Raw genomic sequence first — 27,619 nt, forward strand, 5'->3', positions numbered from 1 at the left:
CGTTTCTTGATTATGGCGTACCGGCGGGGCGCGAGGGGGTGTTTTTTTTGATTGATTGTTTTTTCTTGGATTGTTTGATAGAATTATGTTTATATACGGATGGGGGCAGCGACGGCGATGAGGCGGGCGATGAGTTTGAATCTCTACTTACATACTCGTTTTCTTTTGTTATTGTCAATAGATGGATCGGTGTTTTTTGCTTCCTTTGGATGGGGTTGCGGATGATGATGATGGGGATGGGTTTTGGGATAGCTGGTGGGGTTTGGATACCGGACCGGGTGTGGGAATGATGGGGATAGATATGGCTGTTGTGGCCTGTGGACTGTGGACTGTGGACTGTGGACTGTGGACTGTGGACGGTGGGAACGCGGAACTGGAACTGGGAACTGGGAATGTTAATACAGTGGATATTCCGGTCCTCATGATCTGTTCGTCATGATCTGATGTGATGTGCGGGATGTGATGTAGCACTCAACGTATGTACAGACACGACAGAGGCTCCCTCGATATCGATATCGACATCTGGCTCAGTTTATCTGGCCCAGTCAGTTACGTGCATTCACGGCCCTCACCGGTGTAGACAGAGATAGACACCAGACAGATCCCAGGCCTCGCGAGATCTGACAGCTGTCAAACAAAGCCTACCTACATACCCAAAAGTACGAACGGCTCGGGCCGCCGTAAGACGTATGCTGTAGGCGGTAATCTGTAAGTTGTGTTTCACAGAGATGGGAGGCAGATTGGCAGATTGAATAGAGATGGGTAGATTGGGGAGTGGGGGCAGTGGGAGTGGGAGTGGGAGTGGGAGTGGGAGGGAGTAGATTGTGAATGAGAGTAGTTCGATGTGGCGTGATGAGGCGTGGTGCGTGGTTTTTCGGCGTGGTTTACTCGGCGGCGTGGGTGGAGGGGGAGGGGATATCTGCCGGCGCGGCGGCGGGGCCATATAACTAGTGCGGGCTGCGGGGGCGTCGCAGAGCGCTACAGTGCTACAGTGATATACCCAAGAGCTGCGAATGGGGTGCGGATAGGATAGGATGGGCTATCTGGGGGAAGAGGGGTGATATGGCGTCATGTACTAGCACTCGGTTGGAGCTTTCGTCGGGCGGCATGGCGCAGGACGGAGCTTTCGTTGGGCGGGACTGGGTGGCGCGGGACAGGGTGGAGCGGGGCGGGACGAGGTGGGGCGGATCGGGATGAAGTGTGGTCTGTTGTTTTATTCCAGTCCTCCCCCCTCCCCCATGATCTGCTTTGTGGCAAGATGGCACGAATACACCTCGAGGCTGGACTGTGCTTATGACTGGATACCGTCATTGCACTACCTATAGCTTAAGTAAGTAGCAATAACTACTACCTAGTAACTACTAGTAATCCTCCGTCGCATACCCTCTCACTTACTTCAATTCAACTCGCCTCAAGGAGTGCACGATCCGTCCCGCCTGCCCGCCCACCCAACCATTACCAGCCACGACGTACCTACTACTTACCTATGCGAACTTCCAAGATGCAAACCAAACAGGAGAAAAGGGAAGCATGGCGCACGCGCGCACCCAACCACAACCTATGTGCCCAGCAACACTCAGCCACTCACTACGGTACGCTAGGTACCTGGATGTTCAGGGTGCTCAGGGTGCTCAGGGTGCTCAGGGTGCTCAGGGTGCTCAGGGTGCGCGAATGGGAGTGTGAAAAAGAAATCTCTGCGACTCGGATTTCCCGCGAAGTGAAGAATGATGATGCTGGAGGCGGGAGGCGAGAATGCATGGCGGCGACGCGAGTGCAAAACCATTGAGCTCAACGCCAGGACCAAAGAACAATTGGTCCGTCAGGGTCACATTGTCCTGTACTAGTAACTACCCTTCGCTGTGAATGGCAACTAGAGTGTAAATGTTTTATGAAGTATTCACGATGAAGATTCATTGCAGCTCGCATTGACCAAACAAATCCACTCCCCTCCCCACAACTCCAAGGAATCAAAAACAAAGCAAAAACACCCGTTTACGGTAGGTCGCATTCACGGAACACACCCACCCAAGCAAAGCGCGGTAAACGAGCATCACTACCACTCATCGGCGCCCCACCCGCCGCCCATGGCCTCAGTGATCTCACCGATGCCCCTAAGGAACCCAAAAACCCCGCTCTGCCTCCGTCTCGACTCCATCCTCTCGCTCTGCGCGAGCTCGTGGCACTCGATCCACCTCAGATGCGGCACTGAGAGCGGCTCCCCCTGCTGCCGCTTCTGCCGCACGAGGCGGGTCAGCACCCAGCCCCAGCGATCGACCCACTCTCTCTCCGCGCCCGGCTCGACATGATATATAGCATCGACGACGTCCCATCGCTTCGTGAGCAGCCACAGCACAGGCCAGGTGATCAGCCACAGGAACGAGAGGTAAAGGATCCATCGCGCCCAGCCATATCGTATGCGACAGACGACATTCCCGGGGGCCAGCACGACGCTGCGGTTCTCGATGGGGAAGGAGACACGTATATTCCCGCGGTAGTTTGTACTGCGGACCATGGCCTCGACATGGAAGCGGAGCACCTCCTCATCAAACCCGCACAGCCTCTTCCGCAGCGTAAACTCCTTGAGCGCCGCCGGGCAGCGGATATACTCCTCGCAGCGATCACGCACGTCCATCGCAGCCTCGACCTCCGCCTGGGTAGCGACCGCACGATTCCTCCCGCCGCGCCTCCGGCGCTCTCCGGGGCCGACAGCGACTAGCTCGCCGCCCGCGGCGGCCACAAAACTCGCCAGGTCGAACGTGATGTCGAAGTCTGTAGCGGTACTAGTGGTAGTGCGGTCCTTGCCGTTCTCGCGGACCGTGGAGCGCACGGAGTGGGAGCCGGCGACGCGCAGACGCGGCTGCGGTGGCTGCGTCGCCTGCAATACTAGGAACTGGTAGAGCGCCTCGACGTCGCGGTTGAGGTGCGCGTCGTGCGAGATCACCTTGCCGTTGCTCAGGACGTGCTGCCGTGCTACGTACGGCGTGAACACGGGCGGCTCCTCGCCCATGTCGCTGTATGCTGGTGGCTCCTCGTCGCCGTCGACGTCCGGGGCTGCATCGTAGCTGGAGAGGAGCGGCGCTGACGACGACGAGGAGGTGGTGGCGTCGTGCGTGACGTGGTAGTCGTCGTCGTGCTGCTGCTTGGGCCCGAGAGAGTCGAGGCGTTTGGAGTCGGAGGGGGGTGGGACTCCCATGGCGGCTGAGGCTTTGGGTGCTGGTATGTATCTGCGTGATGTGCGAGTGTGCGGCGTTTTGAAGCTGCTGCTGGAGCTACCCTACATACAACTTACAAGCTCGTGCAACGACAGGGACTACGTGCTGCCTGACTCATGTGATGGATGTGTCCAATAGGAACGATGGGCCCTTGCAAGGGCATTCGAAACTCATGTTTCTTTTTAATCCGCCCGCACACCAACTACTAGGTAGAGGGCAATCGGCACGGTTGTAGTAGAGTGCCCCTCCGAATCTCGCGATCTTATGTTCGATGCCTCGGGTCCTCGACCTCACAAGTCCGTGTCCTTGTTCGCTGAGGCCAACCGACACAAGAAGTGTGTCCGCAAAGCGGAGAAGGCGACAGGGAGGAACGGTCTCTGACGAGCAATCTCCAGGATGCAATAGTAGCAACGTACCTCTTCAATTATCCCGTTCATCTCTCAAGCATACAGTTCAGGCAAAAGATACATCATGCAATTCAAGGCAAACAAAGCAAACTACCGAGAAACCCAAGCAATATCACCAGTACTGTCCATTCATGTATGGATGGACGTTACATAACCCATGCAGCTTTGGTACCTATTGCCCCCCCTCCAACCGTGAGACAATCACATCAAATCCGAAGCACCCCCGCCACCGGCTTCGTGCAAGGATCACTACACACGGAACGGAATCCCAAAGGAAATCAAGTCGCAATATAAAGAAACAATACAGAAAGAAAAAAAAAGCACTAAACGCCCATGATATCAATTCCCCACCGATCAAAGGAACATCAAGGAAATGGAAAGAAAAGAAAAGAGTACGAAAAAGCCGCTTTTCAGGCGGTAACGGCGCCAAGGACCTTCTCGACCTCTCTGGCCAACACGTCTGGATTGGTCTGTAACGAAGGGTTGTCGAGAAGCAGCTTATCAATCGCACGTGCCTGTATCTCGCTCAGCCTCGGAATGATCTGGATCAACTCGCGAGTCATGGCGTGAGTGGGGACGTAGGTCGTGGGCTGCAGCGGTGGAGGAGGAGGATACTGCTGTAATGGCGGTAGATTCATGGGCTGCTGTGGGGGGTAACCATACTGTACTTGCATGTTTGAGTGCTGATTGTTGGCGTAGTGTGGATGCATCTGCGGAGGAGCAGCTGTTGCCGGCGAGAACGCTTGGTGGGTTGGCTGCGGGCGGTGGGTCATGTTTCCAGATGGGAATGGCGAGGGCATTGGCTGCTGGGGGGTGGCGAACTGCGGGGCGCTTGGAGTACTCGGCATCGAGAAGCTGCCGCGTGCCTGGCCATTCTCAACATAACCCGGAACGAGCCCCCTGATAACCACGCAGGCGAGCACCACCATCTTGGAACTCCTGTTCTCCGGAATCTTGCATTGGGGATCGACAACGCCGAACCAGTCTGGTAGCGGCTCACCGACGTCCAAGGGAATGACATACAGGTCCTTCATCCACTTTTCGCCGCGCTTGCTGACCACTCCATATCGCTGCTTAAGACTGAAATATTCGAATAGTTTATCGAATGACGTCTGGCTGGCCAAGTGCTCCGGCTTGAGGGAAGCGAGAATCATTGTGCTTGACTTCGAGAACCTCTGCCCGCACAGGTACTCGGTCGCGCGTGCGTGCTTAATCCTGCCGTCGATGTCAATGACGGGAGCCAGTAGCTCAAGCCATGGCATGTCTCCAATGCGTTCCGGTCCACCTATCAAAGATGCTGTGGCATTGAACTTTCCGATGAAGCTCATCTCTATCAGCCCACGCCACACAGTATTATCGTCTAGATCCGGTTTCGGCGAATAAGGATCGTTATAGCTGTGGGGAGAGTACGGTGGTGTTCCGGCATCATCATCCCTCAACATATTGTCGATATCCTTATCGATCTTACTGTCGGTAGGCGTGATGCGCTGCAGCATCTGAGCTGGCGGTGGGCGCGTCGGTCTCCTCTCTGTATCCGGCGACTCGACATGGCTCCAGACAGTCTCAATATTGAACGACCGGTTATCCTTCTTCTTTTTGTCTTTCTCGGCCGTAGGTCCTTCAACTGGTAATGTTTGACTCGGGGAACGCGGCGTTTCCGAAGTACCAGGGGGAGGGCTGATGGAAGCATCAGCAGGTTGCTTTGGAGACTGGGACCCCATGGGCGTATCGGACCCTGCGGGAGGAGCAGGCGTTAGATCGTCGATGGGCTCCGGGCGCTGGGAAACAACAGCACCGGTGTCGAGAAGAGTGTCTTGACCGGACTGGGCGGGCATTTCCTCGTTCACAAGCTCCTCGCCTTTATGAGTCCTTCTGATCCTGGGGCCCGTCTCGTTGATCAGCGTATTATGCTTCTCAGACTCCATGCGGACCTGTTGGGTCAGATCCTTCAATTCCTGAGATGCCATCTCTTCTGTCGTCATGTGCGCCAGCCTCTCACAACTGAGCCTTCCTCCCAGAATTTCGTCGCTCAGAGCAGCATTGCTCTTGAGGTTGGATGAGATAGTCCTTGCCCGCTTGGAATACTCGCCAGGGAGTGTGCCGTCTGTGTTGTGGTTCAAGTAAACATGGTGCTCAATCTGGAGTGCTCGGTTTTCGCACAACGAGTCGACGGTTGATTCTGGCTGTAACGTAATCTTCTTGTCGTCGACCAAGCGTTTCGCATGCTCCGACATGCACGTTTTCATATACATCACGACTTTCTGGCGGTGAGAATTCCGTAGGTCCTCAATCTTCTCGACAAGCTCCGTCTGTGGCGTGTAGTCCAATTTTGATGCTGGGGATGACCTGACCGCGGCCGAAGAGGACTTTCTCCGGTCTGCCGGGTGGGGCGTCTTTGGCGTGGTCACTTCAGGTGAATGGGCGACTATCGATCCCCGACGCTGCTTCTTCTCGACGGGCTGTTCCATGGCATGTTAGCTCCTGGTTAACTGAATTAGTGAGCCGGAGTGCAGCTTGCTTACCTTATCATCGTCTCCTTTGTATTCACTGTCCGAATCGGCGCTTGATTTGCGCTTCGCCGATTTGGGTGTCTTTGGGGTCATGACAGTGTCGCTTCCATCCTTTTTGTTCTTGGGTCTTTGTGCTGCGGTATCGGTGACAATGTGGGGCAGCGACTTGTTGGGTTTTGCTTCTACAAACGTATGAGGGGGTAGTGGTGGAGCAGGTGGAGGGGGCATGTCTTCCGCCGGGATAGTGGCATCACGGTCTGTACGGTCAAGCGCCTCCTCCGACGATTCTACGACAGGAACTTCAGATTCCGGTTCATCGATGTCCATCTTATCGTCATTGACCGGTTTCACATCTTCCATTGGGACATCTTCGCCATTTTTCTTCCTTGACTTCTCCTTACTCACTGATGCCTCCACATCCTGCACCACTTCATCCTCAACCGACTCAGCCGTTGGCGGAGAGGCCGAGGCTGGAGCAGCTTTCTCGGAAATTGCAGCAGTTCTAGGCGTTGCTGGTGGAGCAGTGACTTTAGGGGTTTCCGTAGCAGCCTTGTTGCTCGCCGTGCGAGAGCGTGACGTGGTTCTTGGAGTCGTCGTCGTTGTCGGAGGAGGCGGAGGCGGAGCGGGAGCTACAGGTGCGGCTTTTGACTTTTCGGTCGTCGTAGATGCTCCTCTCTTGCCACGCGCAGGAGTGGCTTCTTTCAGTTTCGGGGTGACCTCTTTTTGTTTTGGTGCTGCTTCTTTGGTTGCTTCTTTCTGCTTGGGAGTCGTTTCCTTCGGTTTCACCGGAGTAGCAGCGGCTTCCTTCTGCTTCGCCGGCGCTCTTTTCCTCATACCACCCTTCTTCTCCCACGGCTTCTCGCCCAGCGCCATCTGCTCAAGCAGAAATTCATGCCGATCAGGGCTACAAACCTCACAGAAGTATTGCTTAGGTATTTTTTTCTTCGGAATTCCCATACACTGGGTATGTTGCCACGCGTCGCAGCCCTCACACTGAATCATCATGCGATCGTCGTCCTCGTCCTCCTCGCTAGCGCCACACACGCATCGGATGATGTCGTCTGGCTTTCCCTCCACATCACCATCTTCTCTGCTCGGCGACTCGGACGCGGATGTGGAGTTTTTCGGCGTGGATTTCCGGCGTTTTGCAGGTGTCGGCGACGCGGTCTCGAGTACGTTGATTTCTGAGAGGCGGCTGTTGACACCCTTCGTGGAGCGCGCGCTGCGTCGCGGGTCTGGTGGTTCCGAGATAATGTCAGCTTTTCTCCGGATCGGCGGCGGTGAACAAAGCGCGTGAGCGCTAAAGGGCATAGAGGAGTAGAAGTGAGGGTACAGAGGAGGGATTGTGGGCTTACCAGTCATGGTGGTTGTCTGGACGAACTGCTTCAATGCTTCCGACGATGTCCGACTGCGCAGATGATGTGATTTCGCGCGAAAGAAAGGCAGGTGGATGCTGCTTCTCTTTCACGCACAGAAGGGTATATCTAAGTCAAGCAAGCTATCCGTCGTCGGTTCGGTGTGCCGGGCTGCGCTCGGTGGTGGTGATAGTGGAGGGTGGGGACAAGATTTTTTTTTACGTGTGCTCTGTGACCGAAGGAGGTGATAGTGATGGAGGGAGGTGCGTAGTAAAGAGGGTCTTGAATCACGGGAACGAAAAGGAAAACCCAATGCAGTCAGGCCCAGCCGTTTTTTTTTTCTCGAGATCCCTCTCGACAAAAGAATGGCAACGGGTACCAACCAGATGAAGGCTGAACACTGTTCTCCTGATCTCTCTCTCTTTTCTTTCTTCTTTCTTCTCTCTTCCGCTTTCCAAAACGGTTTCACCCTGCCTTCTCCAACTCGTCTGCCTGCGCCAAGAATGATGACGATACTCACTTCACCGTTGATGGTAGAGTCCTCAATTCACGCCAAGCCAGCAAAGCGAGAAGCAACAGAAGGAAAGAAGAGCAGAGGGTAGTTGAAAGAGAACCGCCCGATATGACTGGGGCGAGAGACTCCAAATAATCCCCCAAATGAGTCTTCCCCTTTGTTTCTAATGAAGAAACCGAAAGACGAGTGCGAGTTCAGCGTCGCTAGCTCACGTGGTTTCTGGAGGTGGTAGTTATCGCGTGTGAAAACCTGATACTGTTTGGCGGTGTGGGTTCGGCAGCGACAGGTGTTGTGGACGGTGGGTGGGTGGGTTGAGTGCGTCGCGGGCGGCGGGTGCTTTGTTCGTTCCGAGAAAGAAGCGAAGAAGGAAAGACTTCGATGGGCAAAGACTTCGATGGGCAAAGACTTCGATGGACAAGCTCCCGCTCAGTCTCAGAATTTCCCAACGAACGTGTACACGTCATACTCGCCAACAGCAGTTAGTTGCATATGACCAAGCACGCAGCCTGACGCCAAGCTGTCACACCTTCGCTTCGCTCTGAGGATCCCAGATTCACGGATTGACTACTTGCAACCTCAACCGAGCGTCATGGACAGGCACTCGGGCCTTGACTCTGAATTCTCGGCTTGTGGGGATCCGACCGATATGAGCTGAAGACAGGACACTGCCTCACGGGCCAGTACCTACAGTGAACGAAGAGCCGCCCCGACGCCCGCTGCGGATGGTGCTGCTACAAGACCCAGACCCAGAAGCACCTCTTCAAATGTTGCCTCGAATGGAAGAGCTAGCAGAAGATACTGTGGACAGAGGTCCGGAAGGAGACGGGGAGGGGCAAGGATCGCTTCAAGATCCGAGACCTCTTCGCAGACGAGCTATGCAGCCAGGCTATCCTAGACTTCCTCTCCTCTACTGATGTGGGCAGGCGGATCCCAGAGGCCGCTGAGGAAGATGTAGCAAGTGAGGTGTCCGAGTGGGATCTCAGGGAGCGGGAAGAGAGGGAGGCTAAGTTGAGGCGAGAGGAGGAACAGGGTGTTGAGGCTGATTAGCCGGGGTCACTCGTACCATTATAATTGGAGGTGGATGGCGGAGTACATCTTCACGTCTTGACTTTCGTGCCGGAGTGCGTTGCTTCGACAGTCTCGCGTAGATTGAGATTGCGCTTGTCGTTTATATCCTCCCGTTCGAGGATTGTGGACCATTGTCCTAGCTCGAGGCGTGGGGCCATTAGAGGAGTTTGCGTAGGTTCGCTCATTTGATGTAGGGATATGTTGCTCGCCATGCGCTTTGCCGGGAGAAAACCGATTCAGTAGGACGTCAGATTGGTATCTATCTGCTAGCTAGCGAGCAGTTGGTGTGTAGTTTATTGATTCCATCATGAGATTGCCGATTCAAAAGTCGATTGTGACCCCGATGGTCACGGTCAGAATGCGGAGTTCGAAACGATATTAAACTCCGCTTCTGGGTCGTATCCCGTTGCCTTAGTTGTATTTGCCTATAGTGCCTCTATGGCGCCACTGAGCCCTCGATTACCATGAACACGATGCACGGACATAGTATTGGCGATATAGAACTCCAGTGTATACCCCAAGGCCATCCTCCACGGTTGAGATTTGGTGAATTTATGGCTGCCTGTAGTGGGAAATCTATTCTTCTTTTTATAGTTCGTGCCTTCATTTGGGCTGCACTGGAATTGATTCCATTGCGAACATCTATAGTCGAGTTTGTAATGGTGGCCCCATCGTCGGGAGTAGTTACGGTCTCAACAGGCTTGCCAATCAGTAGGAATTTCAAAAATCGATGTTCTTGATAGGGGGCTTAAAAGTGTGCGGGTAGGTGTCTTCCTATTATCCTTGATAGTACCGTCTATAACGCTAGATTCGACGTGTATAACAGTAGTGACCCCACCTTCGGTACTCGAGCCATTGTTGTTTTTGGGGGGTCAAACTTTGTAGCCCGACTACTATATGGGAAGGGGTCGCGAGATCTCAGGCCCAGGTTCCTCAGATCAATTTGCCCATAGCAACGGATACTAAATCTTCTAAAAGCATTTGATTCCGTCGATACCACCTGCCCCTCAATCATCTGTGTCTCCGTCTAAAACCCGCTAAGTTGTCATAATTTGCCGCTGAGAATTGTTGTTGTCGGATAGTCTGCAGATTCTCGGAGAACTTATAGTTACCAGTGCTGGAAGCCGGCAGCTCGGTCAACGTGATTTTTAAACTGGGCCTGTCAATGTTGTTTGTATGTAGATTAGTGAAGCTTCTCACGAAAGGTTATCGAGATATTTAACTTCGTTTCAAACCTTCAAGCGTTTGGTGTGATCGTCGGTTAGGTTCTCCACTCCCTTCACTCATCTAATAGGCAAACTACATACGGTCTCGCAGCGGGATAGTAGTACAGGTATAGAACAGGGCAAACATGCAATGATGAGATACCTAATTACACTACCAATCACCGAAATCACTCGATGCCTCTTCGGATATCCGTACATTGTAACGAGTTTAGCCAGAATCGCGGAAGTTCGAAAAGCGGAATTCCAGATCCAGATAGCTCTTCGTGAACGAAAAGGAACTTCCTAAGGAGCACGAACTTCATCGGGTGAACCATATCCAGGGAAGACAGTGGGGAGGGGGGGGGGGGCGAGACGTGTAGAGTAAAGGATTAGGAACAGAATATAGTATTTACGGCTTCCTGCTGCCATTTCTTTTGTAAGTAATCTCCTTTATTACTTCTAAACTGGCAGATGGTGGGGATGAGATAAATAGCCCCACCACTAGCCAAGTTCAACAACTAGGAGTGACTCCGAGTGAGGGTTGGATGTGTTATTATTAGGTACCGGGAAACGTGACAGAAGGAGGGGGCAAATTAAAAAGGATTGGTTTCTGTTAGAAAGGAAGTACAAGAAATAACAAGTAGCCAAAAGACCCGTTCCAGCCAAATAATGAGGTCCGCCCCTCTATGTACAGTAGTATTGATATACCTATCACTCGGTTCCTTCTGCCTCGTCGGCAAGCAAACACCAACCCGCATTCTGCCGTGATCTACTAAGGTCGAATTTAATGATGATTCAACAAAAAATACACCAACCCATAAGATCCGTCACATGTCCCCGCTAAGTGCTATCCCGACTTCCTTCCCCAATAAACACCCATACCATTCCCACTTGAATTTCCTCTCATACATAATCCTCACTCCTTTCAAAACCTTCCAAGCCTCCCCCTTCACGCCTCCCCCCCATTTCCAGAATTTCGTCATTTCCTCCCGTCGTTTCCCAACCTTTCGTCCCATCCTCCGTTCCCAGTCTTGCCGCCGCTCCCTCAATCCCACCGTTCCCTTCTTTCCCCGCCCTTCTTTGCAGTCTCATCGCCTTCCCTCCCTTCCCCCCAACTCCCAATACCTCCTCGGCCGTCCCTCCCTTGACCCCATTCCCACAGAAATATGGTGCCGGTGCTGTATACCATAAGAGATTTTCCAGCAGAACAAGAAAAAGGCCCATTTCCGCGGCCAGCATGCCCCATGCACCACCGCCACCACCGCCACATTCGCCAGGATTCGTATATATGTGCGCACACAAAAAAAAGGTCCGCCGTCAATCGTGCAATCATCAAGTCGTAAGTTCGTCCGCAGAGGTTCCACCCGAGGCGTCTGAAGTATAAGGGTGCAAGAAGAAATTTGCTTGTAAAACATTACAAGATCCTTAATAGTAAAAGAACAGCACAAACTAGCGACAGGATAGTTTGTGCCTGTTGCAAGCGTCATACGTCAGGGCATGAGATCGCTGGCGTTTATGCCACGTTTTTCAGACCTAGAGGATTAGCACCCCTCTCTAGGAGCAGCCTGACTGTAGCCTCGTGGTGCCTCACGGTTGCCAAATACAAGGCCGTCCTCTCATACTCGTTGTCCTTGGCCTCGATACTGGCACCCCTATCCAGAAGCAGCCTGACTGTAGCCTCATGGCCCGCCTTGGCCGCCAAATGCAAGGCCTTCTCTGAGTGCAAGTTGCTCCAGGCAATTCAGCTAGTGCCTCTATCCAGGAGCACCCTAACGGTGGCCTCGTGACCCTTCTCGGCCGCCAAATACAAAGCTATCCCATCATAAGCACCTCTGCTAAGGAGTAGATGAACTGTGCGATCATGTCCCGCGCTGGCTGCTATGTGGAGGGCAGTCGCTCCAAACTTGGTCTTGGCTTCGATATCGGCCCCACAGTCGAGATGCTTGCTGGTGTCGTTGGTGTCCCCTCTGCTAGCTGCTAGAAACAGCGCTGTCTCCCGAATATCCCATATGGCCGGTATCAGGGTACCCTTATCGAGTAACAGCCGGAAAATGGCGTCGTCTCCCCGGTGCGCTGCTTGGTATATTATATTTGAGATTATATAGCCATTATCCACGCTGTCGTCCATTTTTGCACCGTTATTGAGGAGTAGACTGACGATAGTATCGTGTCCCCCGCTGGCTGCAAGATGCAGCGCTGTCCAACCGTTCTGTCCCGGAGTATCAACCTTGGATTCCCTGCTAAGCAACAGAGTGACTAACTCCCGGCAACCTTTCATCGCTACATAGTGTAGCGGTGTATTACCATCCATGTCCGTCGTGTGTAAATCTGCGCCTCCGTCCGATAGTGAACTCAACGCTCTCCGTGAGTCTCTCCAAATCATCCAGTACAATAGCGTACGCCGCTCCTTTCCCTCATTGGAATCGAATCCTTTTCTCGTGTTTCAAATTGTTCTTATGACTTCTGGCGATCCGTACTTCAATGATGATTCGAGTGATTTCTTACCGCGGTTGTCCCGGTCCTTGGCACCATTGAAGATGAGAAGAGCCACCGCAGTCCCCTGATGACAATGAAGTGCAAGGTCCAGAGGAGACTTGTCGTCTTCATCTCGGGCGTCAATAACATCTTTGAACTGAACGCCCCGCAAAAGGGCACGGATGACAGATGTATGCCCTCGCATAGAAGCGTAGTGTAACGAAGTTCTACCGAGATTTTCGCGAATATTTAGCTCGGCCCCTTCCTTCAGCAAGACCGTCACTGTAGTCGCATAGCCTGCTCTAGACGCCAAACCAAACGGGGTTCTTCCGAAAGAGTCAGTTGTATTGATGATATTCGATAAAATATTCCGGAACCGTACCACCGACAGAAGTTCTCCATTGGATGCTGCGTGGTGCAAATCAAAATCTTTCGGAATCGAAATCGAGTCGCCGTCTGGGTTCGCCGTTGTAGTCGGGCCTTCTCCTAGTCTCAAGCTACTGAATTCCACCCATCTTTTCAATCTCCCCTGCCACACCTTTGAGTTCCCTTCTTCGCCCAAAACCTCGCGCACTGTATCCAGCGAGATATGGCTGTCGGATGGCGCGTCGTCGAACATGGAATTAACCCAACATCTCTCGCAGAACAACCGCATAGCTTCTTCAGCCATACTGACGTAATCTTCACCGTCTGTGATGTGATCGTATGTGTTGCAAAGGTGGATATAAACTTTGAAGGCAAGGTCCCAATCTCCTTGGCCTCATGAGTGCCAGCGGATGTTTCTGCAAGGTGAAAAAGCCATAAAAGAAGCGGTTCAGCTAACTCCGCCTGACCTCCCGCAAGATAGTTCGTTGTCTCTTTTTCTGTGTCTGAAAACACCGCTCTATTGCTACTGCCAGCTTGAGGTAACTTTTCTGAGGCTTCGAGATGGGGGATGATACATAAAAGGGCATCCTCGACGGACGCCAACCCGGTCCGTTCAATCTTTTCCGCGAGCTCATCCAGAACTGAGCTTCTCAGACCAAATGATGCCAACACTCCCTGTTCACCACCTCGAACACGAACCCTGCCACCGATTGGCTGCAATAATTTCTGAGAAAAACCATACGAAAGCGGAAAGTATGATTTGACCACATATGTTTTCGAGGGGAGCGTCTGAAATGACCGCCAGAAATCCAGAGTCGGAGGATGAAGATCTAACATGTGATGGCTTGCCGATGAACACCAGATTCTCACCACTCGAAGTATTCCCAGTGATGTCGAGTCTGATAACTTCTGCTTCGCGTGCAACCCATTGTTTGTAAGCAGTATTCACCGCTAGACTGTCTCTTCCAATGATTCGGCAGCGCTTTCCTCCGGCCCTCCGACCCTCCAGGGTTTCGAAGTGCAACATCCACAGTCCAAGAACAGCTTGTATCTGGCTCTTGTCAACTTTCCAGGTGCTATAGCCACGACCTTCGGATAGCTGCTTTCTTGAGATTTTCAACTTGACGGTTTGGAATCTCTTGGAGTAGGTAACGCAGTGGAAGCTCTAGGAAGCCCAATTTCAGCATTAACTCCCACGCCGACAGCAATGCCAAGAATCCCAGTTGCCGGAACCCCGTCGGCGGTCATCCCGGGTGGTACTTTGGCAGGCGCCACTTCGACCATCAGCTCCCATTCGTATGATTCCGACAGCCTGGCGATCGTGACATCGGGGTTCATGCATAAGCCATTCATAGTGGCTTCTATGTCCTCCGCAGTAGCATCGGCTACCTTCTGCCATTGATAATCCCATTTCGATAGTGCGCCTAGGCGATATCTGGCGTCAAAGACTGTCTTCGCAAGTCGTCCTTTAGGAGGCATGTCCGGGTTGGTGTCAAACCCCCAAGTAATCACACTCCAATAGCCGCACCCTGTCACACACACCTCCGACAACCACACTAACCTTCAAAAAATGCCAAGACTATGCGTTGGCACACCAAATGCCCCGCTCACTTTGGCTTCAGGATTCATGTGGCGTGTGTGTCCACTCTTTCCGACCGCGGATTGAGTGCCCCGACCGACGAATTCGACGACGATGAGCATGAAGCGATAGAGATCAATCGAGCCTCGGTCCCTGGCCGGAGAACTGCACCACCACGGGCGCTACGTCCGAACCTCTGAAGAAGTCTCACCATCGCTTCCCCGCACATCATCATCGATTTTATCACTCTAGGAGAGCCTGTTTAGCAGGCGATACGGCGACAGCGGGGAGGAGAGTGAACTCCAGGGGGAGAGCTCAGGGCTTGGCCCAGGACAACGTCGACCATGACAACCGGCATTTTGCCAGTCCCGCCTTTGATCCAAATATCTTCGCTGCTATTCATCGGGCCCGGCCTTGACAGCTACGCAAACCCCGAGACGACGATTCCTTTCGAGCAGCATGCCGTGTGCGCTAGACTGGTTATGTTGAGGGTAGTACCGAGTGGAGGTATCTTTTGGAGAAGAGGAGGGCTACGAAGCGCCGCTACAGCGCAAAACCGACAACCCGAGCCTCTTCGGAGGCTCACTTTCAAAATATTGCGAGACGAAGGGATTTGGCTTGTCATTTCTGTATGGATTCGGTGGTGCAATTTCTTGTCGAAATGTTGTATTGTAGATATCTCTATCGGCCATAACCTTCGGGTTCCATGCTGTATGAACAGTCAATCAATCAATCAATCAATCAATCAATCAATCAATCAATCAATCAATCAATCCGCACCCTGTAATCTTCTTTGCTGCCATATCTAGCTCATATCCCCTCGCGATAAGCTCAGGTTTAATGTCATAGACCATTTTTCGACGTATAACAGCTCTCAAAAACGTCATTACTGCGGTTGCTAGCAACTGTGCAATCGTAGCCGACCAGTTGAGGCCCCTCAGTGCAAAGAACTGGAGAATCTATCCCACTATGTTGAGTGGATCCTACGCACGTCAGGGTAGCCAGTTGTTTCTCCTTCCCTCTGTGAGATGTGAAGATCTTGTGTGAAAGATCGGCGTTCAGCGACTGTCGAGAGTTCGAGGCTTTCTCTTCGCGCTGTATCAGGTACGAATCGAAGTGCTGATCGCTGACGCTCCCCCCTTTCTGGAGCCATGCCACTTTGACCTGCCCCTCTTTTGGCTCCTCGATGTTCCAGGTGGTTTCGGTTGTACTCCGCTCGACTATGTGGGAACATAAAAACATCCCCAAGACCAAAGTCGCAGTACCAACACACAATAAGGGAAATGCATATGGTTGAACCGGTTCATTATCCTTGCCGAATCTTTCGTTCCATGGCGAATAGAGTACACCGAAGCCGGCAAAGATTATGACTGCAAGCTGCAACAAGGTGCCCACCACTGCAATGAGCCTCGTTTCTAAGCGAGAGACTTTCCGACCACTGATGGTCAACGCGATATTCGGCGCTACCTGATTGTGGTGTCCATCTTCGCTCTCCGGGCTCGGGGTTTTATCATTCGATAAAACGCCGGCGGTCTTCGCAGTTTCGAAGTCGTATATCCCAGAGGGATCGCAAATCGCCGTTTCGCCGTTTGACAAAAGCTTATCTCCCTCCGTTTGGCTTGTGGATCCATTATCCGTAGGCTCGCGATAAAACAGCTCGATGATTGGAGACGATCCCAGAACCCTAACAATTCCGTCCCCTTTCCACAGCTCCGTGACATCGTGACTCGTAGAAGACATCAACTCGATCTCGGCGACACCTTTCCCTTCCCTAGCACGCCCTATCACCGCCTTCATCCAAGTGGGCCCGCCAACCCTGATAGCGCTTACAATCGCCGTAATGATGCCCAGGGGGGCCATCGCAAATATGACGTTTTCCTCCCAGTACATGGACTGGCTCATGGACTGCTTGGTGAACTGTTCGCCGAATAGTGCCAAGAGTGGTGCGAGATCAGAGAAGAGGTTGTTGCTGAAATCGTCCCCTCCATCGGCCGCCAAAACGAACGGCAGCCGAAGGATAAAAGCTATCGTGCCGAAGAGCCGCGAAGGGATGCTGAGTCTCTTCAGCCACGATCCTCCGTCTGGTGGCTGGGCCGACACGAAAGCCGGTAGGTGGAGCGTGGGTTTGTCCACAACGTCACTGGATCGGCACGACTGGATATCTTCATAGCTTGGCGCCGCCGCGATAGAATTCTGTCGAAGCGCCGGAGGTTGGTCGTGGTGATCGGCGTCGACGACGGGTTCGAAATGGAAGTCATCTAGGAGCCGAGCGCGTGATGGATAGTTCGAGTTCGTTGTGTGGAAAATGGTAGCGATCACGATTGTCGGTTCGGTTCAGTTGACTGGTACAAGTTGGAGAAAATTGGAGGAGAATCGCGGTCGGAGCGTGGGAGTACAATTAGTCCCTTGGGTGGCACTCTTCTACAGTACGTCGCTCTCAGCAGGCAGCGACAAAAAACATGGTGTCCGCTATCATTTTGGAAATTGTGAGTTGGCCAGAGATTCTGAAACTCAACAAGTGAGCTGCGCATATCGCATTGAAAATCCTGCAAGACTGAAGGATGATCAAGATGTGCTTCTAGATATGCACGATATATAGCCTAATCACCTACCTATGTACAGGTACGTATTACCGGATGGCCATGCGTAGCCGACTGCAGTCGATCTCCTTAGACACTCACGACGGGCCAGTGGCCACAAGCCCTGCGGTCTCGACTCCCCAGGCGAGCGCCCACGGGCCACTGACATAATCTACCTATCCTACCTTTATATATGAGTATCAATTATCTCACTTAAGAGCTATCTTGATTCCTGACACCAGTTGCACGCGGCTACTTGCTCCCCCAACTCCAAGGGCCAAAACACGTAGTGTTGCATGTATTTTTAGCGCGCTTACAGACTAACCGGCGTCCGCTGGACACTTTCAAGTTTCGGGTGATCCGCAGTGCCCTTGCCCATCTTTGTCTCAACCTTCCCCCATGGTTGTTCTTTAAGTACCCCGCATCCTTCGTCAGCGGTAATCGGTACAGACCGCAACCGATAACACACGCTTCTTTTCACGAAACTACTATTCTCATCGCCGACACTCGCCGCTGATACTACTACTCTCTAGAGCCCACACAAACACGCGTCGTGCTATGGTGAGAGTTAGACGTCCAGACACACCCATGACGTCAACACCTCCTTCATACGACGAGTGGGAGGAAGTCCAACAGGATGCACTCCCGCTGCGCGACCCTATGGAAGCTCTCAGGGAAATAGAGGCGGCAAGCAACAAACAAAGGTCAAACAAAGATGGTGGTAGTTGGTCCATCGAGGCGGGAAAGCAGTTCTGGGATGCCACGGTGGACCTTCAGAGCAGGGTCAAAGATCTTGCCGGCAAGGTGTCAGTGGCACAGGCAGTGCGAATGACCACTAGGGGGTAGGTTCATTGGCTTCGGTCTTGTTGATTTCCATTACTGATAGATTCAGGTGCTCTATCAAGTTTGTGGCTGTGATCGGATTAACTGGGGCGGGAAAGTCGTCTGTCATCAAGGCGTTGACCGGCGAAGATGTACATGTCGAACATAGTATTCACACTGGTATTGTTCTCACTTTCTCAGCTCTTGTCTCCGTCATTCCGGATCTAATGGTTCCTCTCTCGAGTAGGTACCACCACCTTCGCGATGTTCCCCACCATCATCGACGAGCAGCGCTACGTTTTGATCGATACCCCGGGCTTCAACGACCAGGAGCGCACTGATATGGACGTTTTCCAAGAAATCCTCGATTGGTTCCACACCATGACACCCTACTGCGACCTCGACGGTATCCTTTATGTCCATGATATCACTCCAAAACGCTTCAGTAAATCGGCCAAACTGAATCTCGACATGTTGGAAGCGCTCTGTGGCGAGAAGTTTTTCAAGAAAGTCACGATACTCACGACGATGTGGGGCAATATGAACGCTCCTGCCGTCAGAGCCGCAGAGAAGCGGCAGGTGCAATTTGAGCAAGGCCCCTGGAAGAAGCTGATCGATGGCGGTGCCCGGGTGTTTCGACACCTAGATGGAGTGGCCGAACCAGAGGATTCAGTCAACGGGAAGGAGAAGGAGGAGCTTGAGAAGCAACGCGAAAAGGCACGACTAGAACTTGAGGGCATTATCGCTTACTACAAAACATCGGAAAGAGTCACTCCTAGAATCCAGAAGGAGTTGAGAAGAAAAGTTGAAATCCTGAGCACCGCGGCGGGAGACGTACTACGGAAAGGTTACAACTTACCACCCACACTGAATCAAATGGACAGTAATGGTAACACTGCCCCGAATTCTCCGAATTGTCGGACCGATGACAATTCGACTGTTCCGCAGTCACCGCCCTCTCCGGCAACGACGGCCAACTCCGTGTATGACATCCCAACACCTCCAGAAATTCCCGAGAAACCGAAAAATTCTAAGGAGGGTGCGGGTGAGGGACCGCCCCCCACGTCACCCTGGTTTATGCGCCTGATCATGGCAGTGACATGGTTCTTTGGGCGGAACTGATACCAACGGAGGTAAATCAGATCCCATACATTACCATCGGTCTAGTGCAATATCTGATTCTGATCAGTATTTCCCAGTCTCGAAGGTTTCATGTGCTGGTTTGGGAGCTATCGAGATTATTATTTTTCTTTTCGGCGTTTCCCCGTCCTCTTGATTTCCTTTGTCACACATCAGTATCGGGATTGTTGGTCTTGCATTTCAAGTACCTCAAACAATTGATATGAGTTTGTTAGTTCTGATGATGCGAGGTCGCCCGAGTGATCCTGAGAGGTAAGAACCCACTAGCAGTCCACTGGCAACCGGGTTACGGAGATGAAGCTCATCATCCCACGCCACGTCACGTCAGTCCATAGTCCAGCTAGGCTTCATGTTTAGGCCCATGACTTCTTTAGCCTGCTGGTTGCGCATCGTGACGACAACGCCTGTTTTCCCAAGAGGAAGTTACAAAAAGAGGCAATGGTATCACCCGTTCTGTCGTGCAAGCAACACGACCGTTACGAGGTTTCAACTCTACGTCCACAGCACTGTCTCCTATTATCACAAAACCGTATAAGATGGTTTACTACCGTCGCCATCATTACCATTTCACTTAGGTGTGTCGTGTGCGTCACTTTCCTGTATTTGACTGTCATGTTGACCGTTTCAAAGGCGTTCCCGAAAGCGAACGATTCATCTATCCCGCACCGCTACGTCTAGTTACCCCCATACTAGCAGTGAGCCGCCATGGAGATCCAGAGGTGGGGCCACGCAAATGAGGTCGAAGACGACGACGATTTTCAGAAACACGAGAAGCTGAGGTACGCCAACGAGATCTATGGTGAGGAGGGATTCCTGGAGTTGGTGAGAGAGGGAAGCTACGACGCGGATGGGTCCATGGTCAGGGAACCGTATGAGACCCAAAACAACGTGTCGGCGCCCGTATCGTCCCTACCAGATAGCATGTTGGTGGATGCGTGGGGATTTCCAGTCATGGGGACTTCCGACGCTGGGACGAGGTTGCATGCACTCAGGTGGGTACTTGCTCATATGTTGTAATTAGGAGTCGCTAACATGAGGCATCAAGCATTGCATCCGATGCATCAAATCATGACTGCGCTTTCGGCAGAAACGACGCTGTTGTGCCGTCGGTTCAGCCACGGACATTGTCTCCACTTCTAACGTCTGCGAAAGGTGAGGAAGAAGAGCGGGGAGCCAAGGAGGAGAAAGGAGGAGAGGAACATGTGCAGATGGTTAAAGGGGAGGAGAGGGATGACGGCATGGACGAAGGTCAAGAGGAGGAACAAAGCCCCGTACTGCCACTGCTGTACACTCTGGACTCCAACCTCAAACATGGCCGGTCGCCGTTGCTCCCTCCATTCGAGCACACCTCGTACAAGATGCGCCGTCTCGCATCACCATCCACCTCCCCTCATTGTGACTCACTCTCGCCGGATATCCACCATCATACGTCCTCTTATACGCCGTCACCGGTACACGTCCAACGGTACGACCACTCACCACCGGTATCACCACTCACGGCAGCGCCTTACGCGCATCCTCATTCTCCGTTTATCTCCCCGCCGTCACCATCACCGCCACCGTCGCCGCAATCACGACCGTCTTTCGCCGAAGCCAAGAGAAGAGCAATTGCAGAACTCATGACCCAACGCGTGCCAGAGTTACAGTGCGCGCTACGGATCCGAAGCCTCCCAGTTTTGGGCCTTCGGCGTGATCTGCTGGAGCGTCTGGGCAGCCACATCGCGATGGAGCGCTCGCATGTGCGACCCCCACACGAGGACGAGCCGGAGGTCTCGTACCTGAGTCGGTTCAGGGTGCCGGAGCTCAAGGAGGTTTGCAGACGCAGGAGTCTGCCGGTGGGTGGTTTGAAGGATGATTTGAGTCGGAGGATCATGTATTCCATGAGGGAGGAACAGAGGAGGACAAGTCGTACCGCTAGGGTCTGGAGACCAGATGTGGGTTGGGTTCATCCTTAAGATTTACTTGCGTTTCTTGCCAAAACCATAAATTTCAGGTGGTTACAACTTCTTACTTGGGGTTTCATTACTTATGCACATACTCATGTGTTTGGTCCTTCGTCCCCATGGTTCCGTGGGAGATACAAGTGTTTATCCACTACTTTCCTTTATGACACACTCCTCTGCTTGTAATTGTCCTTATTAATTGACGCCTGCTTAACCACGCCTACCCTGGCCGTGTGTGACTTGATCCTCCAACATTCAATGGCTTCCGGCGCCGATGCTCCCCTTCTTTCTTTCTCACTGCAAGCAGCTCCGTCGACACGTGCAATCCTGCCGATAAAATACGTCATGCACGCCTACCACCGTTGCGTACAAAGCGACGGAAATTCCGAAGCACCTCTTCCGCTAGTCGTCAAGTGATGAATGTATCCGCGACGCCGCAATAGCTATCGCTATCATCATATAGGTAGTATGTACTGCTAAGAACGTCTCGCAGCAGGACCAACGCCCAGCGCGTTCAGATACTAATGGCAAACAGTCGCTGATCTGTGGCGTTGGGAAAGGTCGCTCGAGTTCTTGTCAGGTCTTTGTTCAAGTATGAGGTATGTACCAGTGTTTGCCGGTAGTATGTGATGGATGCCGCCCCGCACCATAGCCGTGTTGCGCCTTGCCAGCTCACAACTCTTGCAAGAAGCCGATATCACGTGCGAGCGAAGTGAGGGCGGGAGTCGGGACGGCTGATGAAGGTTAAATTACCTTTATATGCCTCTCTTGAGGATATTATGTGCACATGAGGCATCGGAACGAGAGAGCGGCAGGAATATAGTTGCACTCTCCAGGGGGATACGTCATCGCTACTATCCCTACTCGAAGTCTACAGTGAATAACTATCCTTTGCGCAAAGCACAACTCTATACCGCGACACTGCGACACTGCGACACTCACTCTTCTAAGGACTGCTCGGAACGCACTACATCAACAGCAACACCGACGTCGACATCATCGGCATCAACATCGCAGTCATACCCGTCACCTTGAAGGTTGCGAAGTACGATGCAAACGCGACAACAATGAAGCCGCGAGCGAACATCGAAAGCGTCCTACAGTCCACCTCCCACGAGACCGACAAATACATGTATGAACTCCTTTGAGCTCCTTCAGAGCTCCGTCCAGGACTCTGATCGCTTCTACCTCGTTCCAACGCATAACGGTTTCGTCGACTGCTGCCTCGGGGATACAATTCCCATCGGCACTTGGTCATTCGTCCGGACGACCTCTGGATCACGATCGTTAGCTGGCCTTTCCGGTGATGATGGATGCCTGCTGGCGATTTCTGGCAGCTAACCCAGTTTGGGTTCTATGTCAACGCCAACGGCGAAAAGATGCGGAGTTATTGGAGTTATTTCGTCCAACACGAGGGGAAGAAAGAGCTAGTTATCTACAAAGGAGGGAACAGTTATACCGTCGACTTCGCTGGGATTGCGAAAGAGTTTACGGGTCCGATGGATGTAGGTTGGCCAGAGCTGTACGGAAGGGGTGGGGTTGCGTACTGACGTGGATGGAACACCTAGAAAAACCTGAACGATCCCGAATTTAAAGCGTGGGTCCTACCAGCGTTTTTGACCACCGCTTACACGGATACCATCACGAGCGCGGTCCTGATGATTTCGTCTCTAAAGAGCTACCTACCTACTTCCCTTTCACGTTTGCATCGGGCGCTTTGTATCTCGGCGCCTATAAAAGTACTCTCTTTTCGTACCAAGCCAGCATGTATCTATCTCTTACATTGTAATTGTTCGAATACATTCTTGCTTTCTTCATCGATATTTCCAACATTTTTTTTTCTTCTGCTCGGATAGACGAGTGACCACCCATGATGCATGTGTGTGTGTTTATTCTTCCAAGTTCCAAATATAAACTGGATCCGTCGGTGAAGACTCAAGAGGCGACTTCCACGCATTCAACACACAACATAGCACCGAGGATTGAGATGGTGGAGGCTGATAGGTATTGCATGCTAGCGAAAATGTGGGCGCTGTCGTCGTCCTAAGGAAGGAACTCCCTAGGTACATACTACAGAAGTATATGATGTTATGTGCAAAGACGATCATCTATGATACCTGCGATGGCGAGCTGGCTGGAACCTTCAACCAACGAAAGCCAAGACGAAGCTCTGCCAAAGAATCTACCCACCGCTCCTCGCGATCGTGGCGGATACCCTGGCGGCGGCTGGCGATCATAATGATTACCGCATGCGGAGACGTTTGTTTGTTTCCATGGCAGGTTTTTGCCTCTCGGCGTTAGCTGAGGGGGTCTTGCTCCCCATCCCTCCCCCCCACATCTGGCAGAGTTACTCACCAAGTTCCAACGCGAGTTCTTGGGGACAGTCCAGTCCAGTCCAGTCCAGTCCTTACGAGAAAACGGGCCACAGCCTCACGGATTCTCACTCGCCGACTCCCCGCAGTGCCAGCCTCCAGGGAATCGTCGTGACTCGTGCTTGAACGTTGACGACGTACACCACGCAGATGCATCCGCAGCTTCTAAGTTCGTGTGCTCTGTCTGTATCGGCCCCCAGAAAGCCAAAGTCAGCCCTCGATGCCTCGACGAGCTGACGGACGCCGTTTATGCACAGTTTCAGGAATAGCATCAGCCCCGCCAGGCAGCAGAGAGGAACGGGGACGAGATGGTAATAATAGATATTTGGGAGTAGACAGCTGGAGCTGGAGCTGGAGCTCTGCATGGATTCTGGAAGCGATCGTGTGCATGGCATGGAATGGGATGGGAAAGAAGAAGAAGCAAGACATGATTGTTTCCCCTGTTCCTTCGGCGTCCGGACCTGCAGGCAGCGGTCCAGCGGATCCCGGATCGGGGCCCCGACGAATGGTAGATCTTACCTCCTGCTGCTCGGAGGTTGCCTGGTCGTCCCGTGGGATCTCGTCCGCGCGGACAGCTTCGTCAGATGTCTGTCTGGCTGGCTGGCTGGGAATGCTAGCTGGCTGGCGCGCTGATGCGGCGTCCGACACTCCGTGTACCTAGCCCGTCCAGACTCCGCGGAGACCAGAGTTCGTGTGATTATTTTTGGCCCGGGAATGCACACGGCGACACGACACGACACGACATACCGTGGTCGAGTCGTTCGAATTGTTTTTCCACGGCATTGTTTCACTCGTCGACGTCCAATGACCCATATTTTATGATCGTGGCGGGATAGGTACCTACCCACTCAGGATGGATGGATGGATGCGCGATGGTGGATGGTGGTTAGCCTTTGCCATACAGTACATACTACATACTTGGTACAGTGGGATCTTCACGTCGTTGATTCGCAACTCACTCAAGTGAGTCTATTTCGTGTGGTGGTGCATGTAGCGCCTCTTTTCTCTCGGATGTCTCACCCCTCACCCACCCAGCCCCCCGGCAGTTTTGATGGCGAGTATGTACCCGCAGAGTGATCTGCTATGCTACAATGTACTTACTACCTGCACTCATCACTCCCCACCCTAAGTAAGCAATCCTGCGCTCACGATCCCCCCCCCAATCTGTAGGTGTTCCTGGATGTTTCATGGGAGAGTAGAAGGGGGAAATGCGAAATTTCGTGATATGAGCAATCCAGCCATGGCAAGTTGCGTCCGCCACTCTGGGCCAATCAGCAGCCGCCACTGGTGTGTAACGGAAGCTGTCGATCATTGAGTGAGCAACGATGGATAGGTAATTCCACTTCCATGGCGGTTCTATGATTCACCGATGGGTGGGGGAGGATGTGTGTGTGTGTGTGTGTGTGTGTGTGTGTGTGTGTGTGTGTGTGTTTGTGAGCGGAGTGTTGGCACCACTCGACTCGATGATCTGGCTGGCTGGCTGGATGAGTCGTGGTGCCGGCGTCGCTGCATGTGTACCGTACCTACTTGAGATCCCACAGGTCAGTCAACCCCCGCCGTCTACCTACCTGGCCGAGAGTACGGAGCCAGCGGAGTGTACCTACATGGACTCTTATCCAATTGTAAGCAGCAGCAGTGCTGCCAGCCAGCCAGCCAGCCAGCCAAGCTCGAAGGATCGATCCCAAGCCCACCTGGGTCCTGGGTGCATCATCTCCCAATCAGCACTTCCCGGCCGCGAGTGGGCTGCATCTGCCATCAGGTGGCTGCTGTAAAAGTATTTATACTTCACATCGAGCTCAAGATGTGGGCCAATGGAGGAGCACGCTCGGTGTGTAACCGGAAGGATAACTGGTGGAGTGCGATGGTGGTGCTGGTGGTGCTACTGCTGCTTCTCTTGGATACCCCTCCACCTCCACCTCCCACTCCCGGCCGGCCCGTTTGCCCAGGAGATCGACAGCTGCAAACCGGGACCAGTGACCACGAGACATGACGCGGTGCAGTGTCTTGTTTGTCCTCCCCTTTGCCCTTCGCACAACTATTTGATGGCGATGCGTGTGTGTGCAGCACTGCAGCAACCTAACAATAGACGAGGTGGTCCCTATTATCCCGACCTATGGCTGTCTTCGCGTTGCGATCCTCGCTTTGGCTCCATGATACTATCGGTATACATGTGGGGTCGGCCTGTCCGTCAAAGCTGTGGACCATGGTAAAAGAGGTGCACTTTTTCCGCCAGCACGGACCACAGAGCTCGAAGAGCTTCTTCTGGGGGCAGTCTATAGGTGCCCTGAAAAAATCGAGGTGCTTCAGTTGCAAGAGATGCAGAGGAAGCCTCCGCTATTGGGGTGTGGAGGGGGGGAGTATGCTATCGCCAATGATAGCCCGCCCGATCCTCTCTCCATGATTTTGTTTTTTCTCGAATCGATTCAAGACCCCAAGACCCCAAGAACGTTCCAGTGCTCTCGTCTACCGCAACAAGACTGGTGAGCGACAGTATTGATATCCTAGTTGGCAGTCAGTGGTTCCTGAAGAAGCCCCGATGGCCGGCCCGTCACTCGGTCGACACCCCGCCAAAAACAGCAGCACCACAATCATGATTCATGACGCCATGGCAAAACAGAACCTCTCGCCGTTCCAAGTCATTACGTACGTCCTCGATCGTTCCCCCTCCCAAAGGCCGCAGCTCGGTATCGCTCGTTTTTCGCTGGATTTCGAGTTCGAGTGTAGATTAGAGCAACAGTGTCTATCATACGGACCATCATGTAGTTTCCATGTACCTCTGTATGTACAATACGAATTATGTAACCATTTCTTTTTTTCTTCTTCCCCATCCATGCATGTCCGATATGCGCCCACCAGGCACCTCTCCTAAATCTTCGAAATAACAAAGTGCTTATGCAAGCAAGCAGCAACGCGTGATCACGTTCCGCACGCAACACTCTACGCGTCCCCTGCTGCCCTGCTCCCCTGCGCATCCGAAGACTCAAGACTCAAGACTTAAGAGTGTGCCTTGAGCTTATGTCCTCTACATACATGCATACTTCATTTAGCCAGGACAATACCCGGAGGCCAGAGGCCGGAGCGCAGCGGACCCACCCTCCCCGCAGGCCGCAGGCGATGAAACGCACTCACGCCCCCTTAACAAAAACAGCCGGCAGCAAACCCAACCTCTGAGTCTGAGCCTTGAGGTATGTGTGTACAGTATGCATGTGGGCGGTGCAGCAGCGTGCGGATCACACGCTCGCACTCGCACTCGCACTCGGCAGCGACAAAAAAAAAAGAAGAAAAAAAGAACCGCGTGGGCGCATTCGCGGCTTTGCGGACGAATCCTGCTCCGTTCCCTTACGCGTTCCGTTGCGGGTGCGGATGCGGGTTGGCGGGTTGGATTAGGTTGCGCGTTGGCTGAGGTGGCAGAGGTGGTGAGTGTGCCTTTTTTTTCTTTTTTGTTTCTTTTCGTTCCACGCTCGACATCGAGACTATCGACCTCGAGAGGCTATTGAGACTGGGTCAATACTCGCCGCGAGTCCGCGACGGACGAAATAGAAAAGAAAAGGAAAGGAAAAGCGCGATGCAGAGCCGGTTGCGTGAGTCACCCACCCCACACACTCCGCACACGCGCAACAAGAAAAGAAAAGAAAAAAAGCCCTGCAGCCGGCGCGATTCCTGTCGCTGTAGCTGTATGGAGCTGTCGATGTGCACTATGCAGTGTGGAATGAGGGCTGGTTGGTTGGTTAGCCACTCTGCAGTCTACTATCATTTGGAATAGCGAGGTTGTTACTATTCCTAGCAATCCACGATTCCACGATTCCATCATCCTACATACGGTATCCAGTTACCCAGCACCTTCTAGAGTGCCCACCCCAATGCATCGCAGGCCGTCACGGCGTCACCACTCACCAGTTCTGCATACTATCCATAGATCTGTGACCCACGCGTTCCTCACTTGTCACTGTCAGTGAACCACGCTTCGGCTTCCAGCTTCTTCCCCCACAATCCGTCGTCCGTCATCTGTGCTCGACGTAAGCTCAATCAGTGCTTGACGTGTGCTCCCGCGGAAACATCGCCAGCAGACGCA

The 27,619-nt window shown here is 52.9% G+C and overlaps 6 protein-coding genes across 6 annotated transcripts; 2 read left to right on the forward strand and 4 right to left on the reverse strand.

Moving 5' to 3' along the window:
• Window positions 1-1,752: 1,752 nt before the first annotated feature.
• BZA05DRAFT_401278 (uncharacterized protein) lies at window positions 1,753-3,242 on the reverse strand. The gene has a single exon (XM_051483976.1). The coding sequence runs from the start codon at window positions 3,191-3,193 to the stop codon at window positions 2,054-2,056; it is 1,140 nt and encodes a 379-aa protein (XP_051338369.1). The 5' UTR covers window positions 3,194-3,242; the 3' UTR covers window positions 1,753-2,053.
• A 729-nt stretch (window positions 3,243-3,971) lies between these two features.
• On the reverse strand, window positions 3,972-7,670 carry BZA05DRAFT_74958 (transcription factor S-II, central domain-containing protein). Its single transcript, XM_051488598.1, has 3 exons — window positions 7,485-7,670; window positions 6,142-7,364; window positions 3,972-6,078 (listed from the first exon to the last, which is right to left on the reverse strand). The coding sequence occupies exons 1-3, from the start codon at window positions 7,489-7,491 to the stop codon at window positions 4,030-4,032; spliced, it is 3,279 nt and encodes a 1,092-aa protein (XP_051338370.1). The 5' UTR covers window positions 7,492-7,670; the 3' UTR covers window positions 3,972-4,029.
• A 4,244-nt stretch (window positions 7,671-11,914) lies between these two features.
• On the reverse strand, window positions 11,915-13,137 carry BZA05DRAFT_74981 (ankyrin repeat-containing domain protein). The gene is made up of 2 exons (XM_051488599.1): window positions 13,129-13,137; window positions 11,915-13,072 (listed from the first exon to the last, which is right to left on the reverse strand). Exon 2 carries the CDS (start codon window positions 12,652-12,654, stop codon window positions 12,013-12,015), a length of 642 nt encoding a protein of 213 aa, XP_051338371.1. The 5' UTR covers window positions 12,655-13,072; window positions 13,129-13,137; the 3' UTR covers window positions 11,915-12,012.
• A 2,305-nt stretch (window positions 13,138-15,442) lies between these two features.
• BZA05DRAFT_354781 (uncharacterized protein) lies at window positions 15,443-16,722 on the reverse strand. Its single transcript, XM_051481367.1, has 2 exons — window positions 15,679-16,722; window positions 15,443-15,650 (listed from the first exon to the last, which is right to left on the reverse strand). The coding sequence occupies exons 1-2, from the start codon at window positions 16,591-16,593 to the stop codon at window positions 15,453-15,455; spliced, it is 1,113 nt and encodes a 370-aa protein (XP_051338372.1). The 5' UTR covers window positions 16,594-16,722; the 3' UTR covers window positions 15,443-15,452.
• A 1,136-nt stretch (window positions 16,723-17,858) lies between these two features.
• BZA05DRAFT_445902 (P-loop containing nucleoside triphosphate hydrolase protein) lies at window positions 17,859-19,214 on the forward strand (the record flags this gene model as incomplete). Its single annotated transcript, XM_051487040.1, has 3 exons — window positions 17,859-18,112; window positions 18,163-18,272; window positions 18,340-19,214. 3 exons carry the CDS (start codon window positions 17,859-17,861, stop codon window positions 19,212-19,214), a joined length of 1,239 nt encoding a protein of 412 aa, XP_051338373.1.
• Window positions 19,215-19,482: 268 nt separating this feature from the next.
• On the forward strand, window positions 19,483-21,310 carry BZA05DRAFT_75026 (uncharacterized protein). The gene is made up of 3 exons (XM_051488600.1): window positions 19,483-19,807; window positions 19,863-20,224; window positions 20,278-21,310. Exons 2-3 carry the CDS (start codon window positions 19,938-19,940, stop codon window positions 21,185-21,187), a joined length of 1,197 nt encoding a protein of 398 aa, XP_051338374.1. The 5' UTR covers window positions 19,483-19,807; window positions 19,863-19,937; the 3' UTR covers window positions 21,188-21,310.
• Window positions 21,311-27,619: the final 6,309 nt, after the last annotated feature.

Source organism: Tricharina praecox (genome assembly GCF_024521635.1).
Source record: "Tricharina praecox strain CBS 144465 chromosome Unknown BZA05scaffold_16, whole genome shotgun sequence".
NCBI classification, from domain to species: Eukaryota; Fungi; Ascomycota; class Pezizomycetes; order Pezizales; family Pyronemataceae; genus Tricharina; species Tricharina praecox.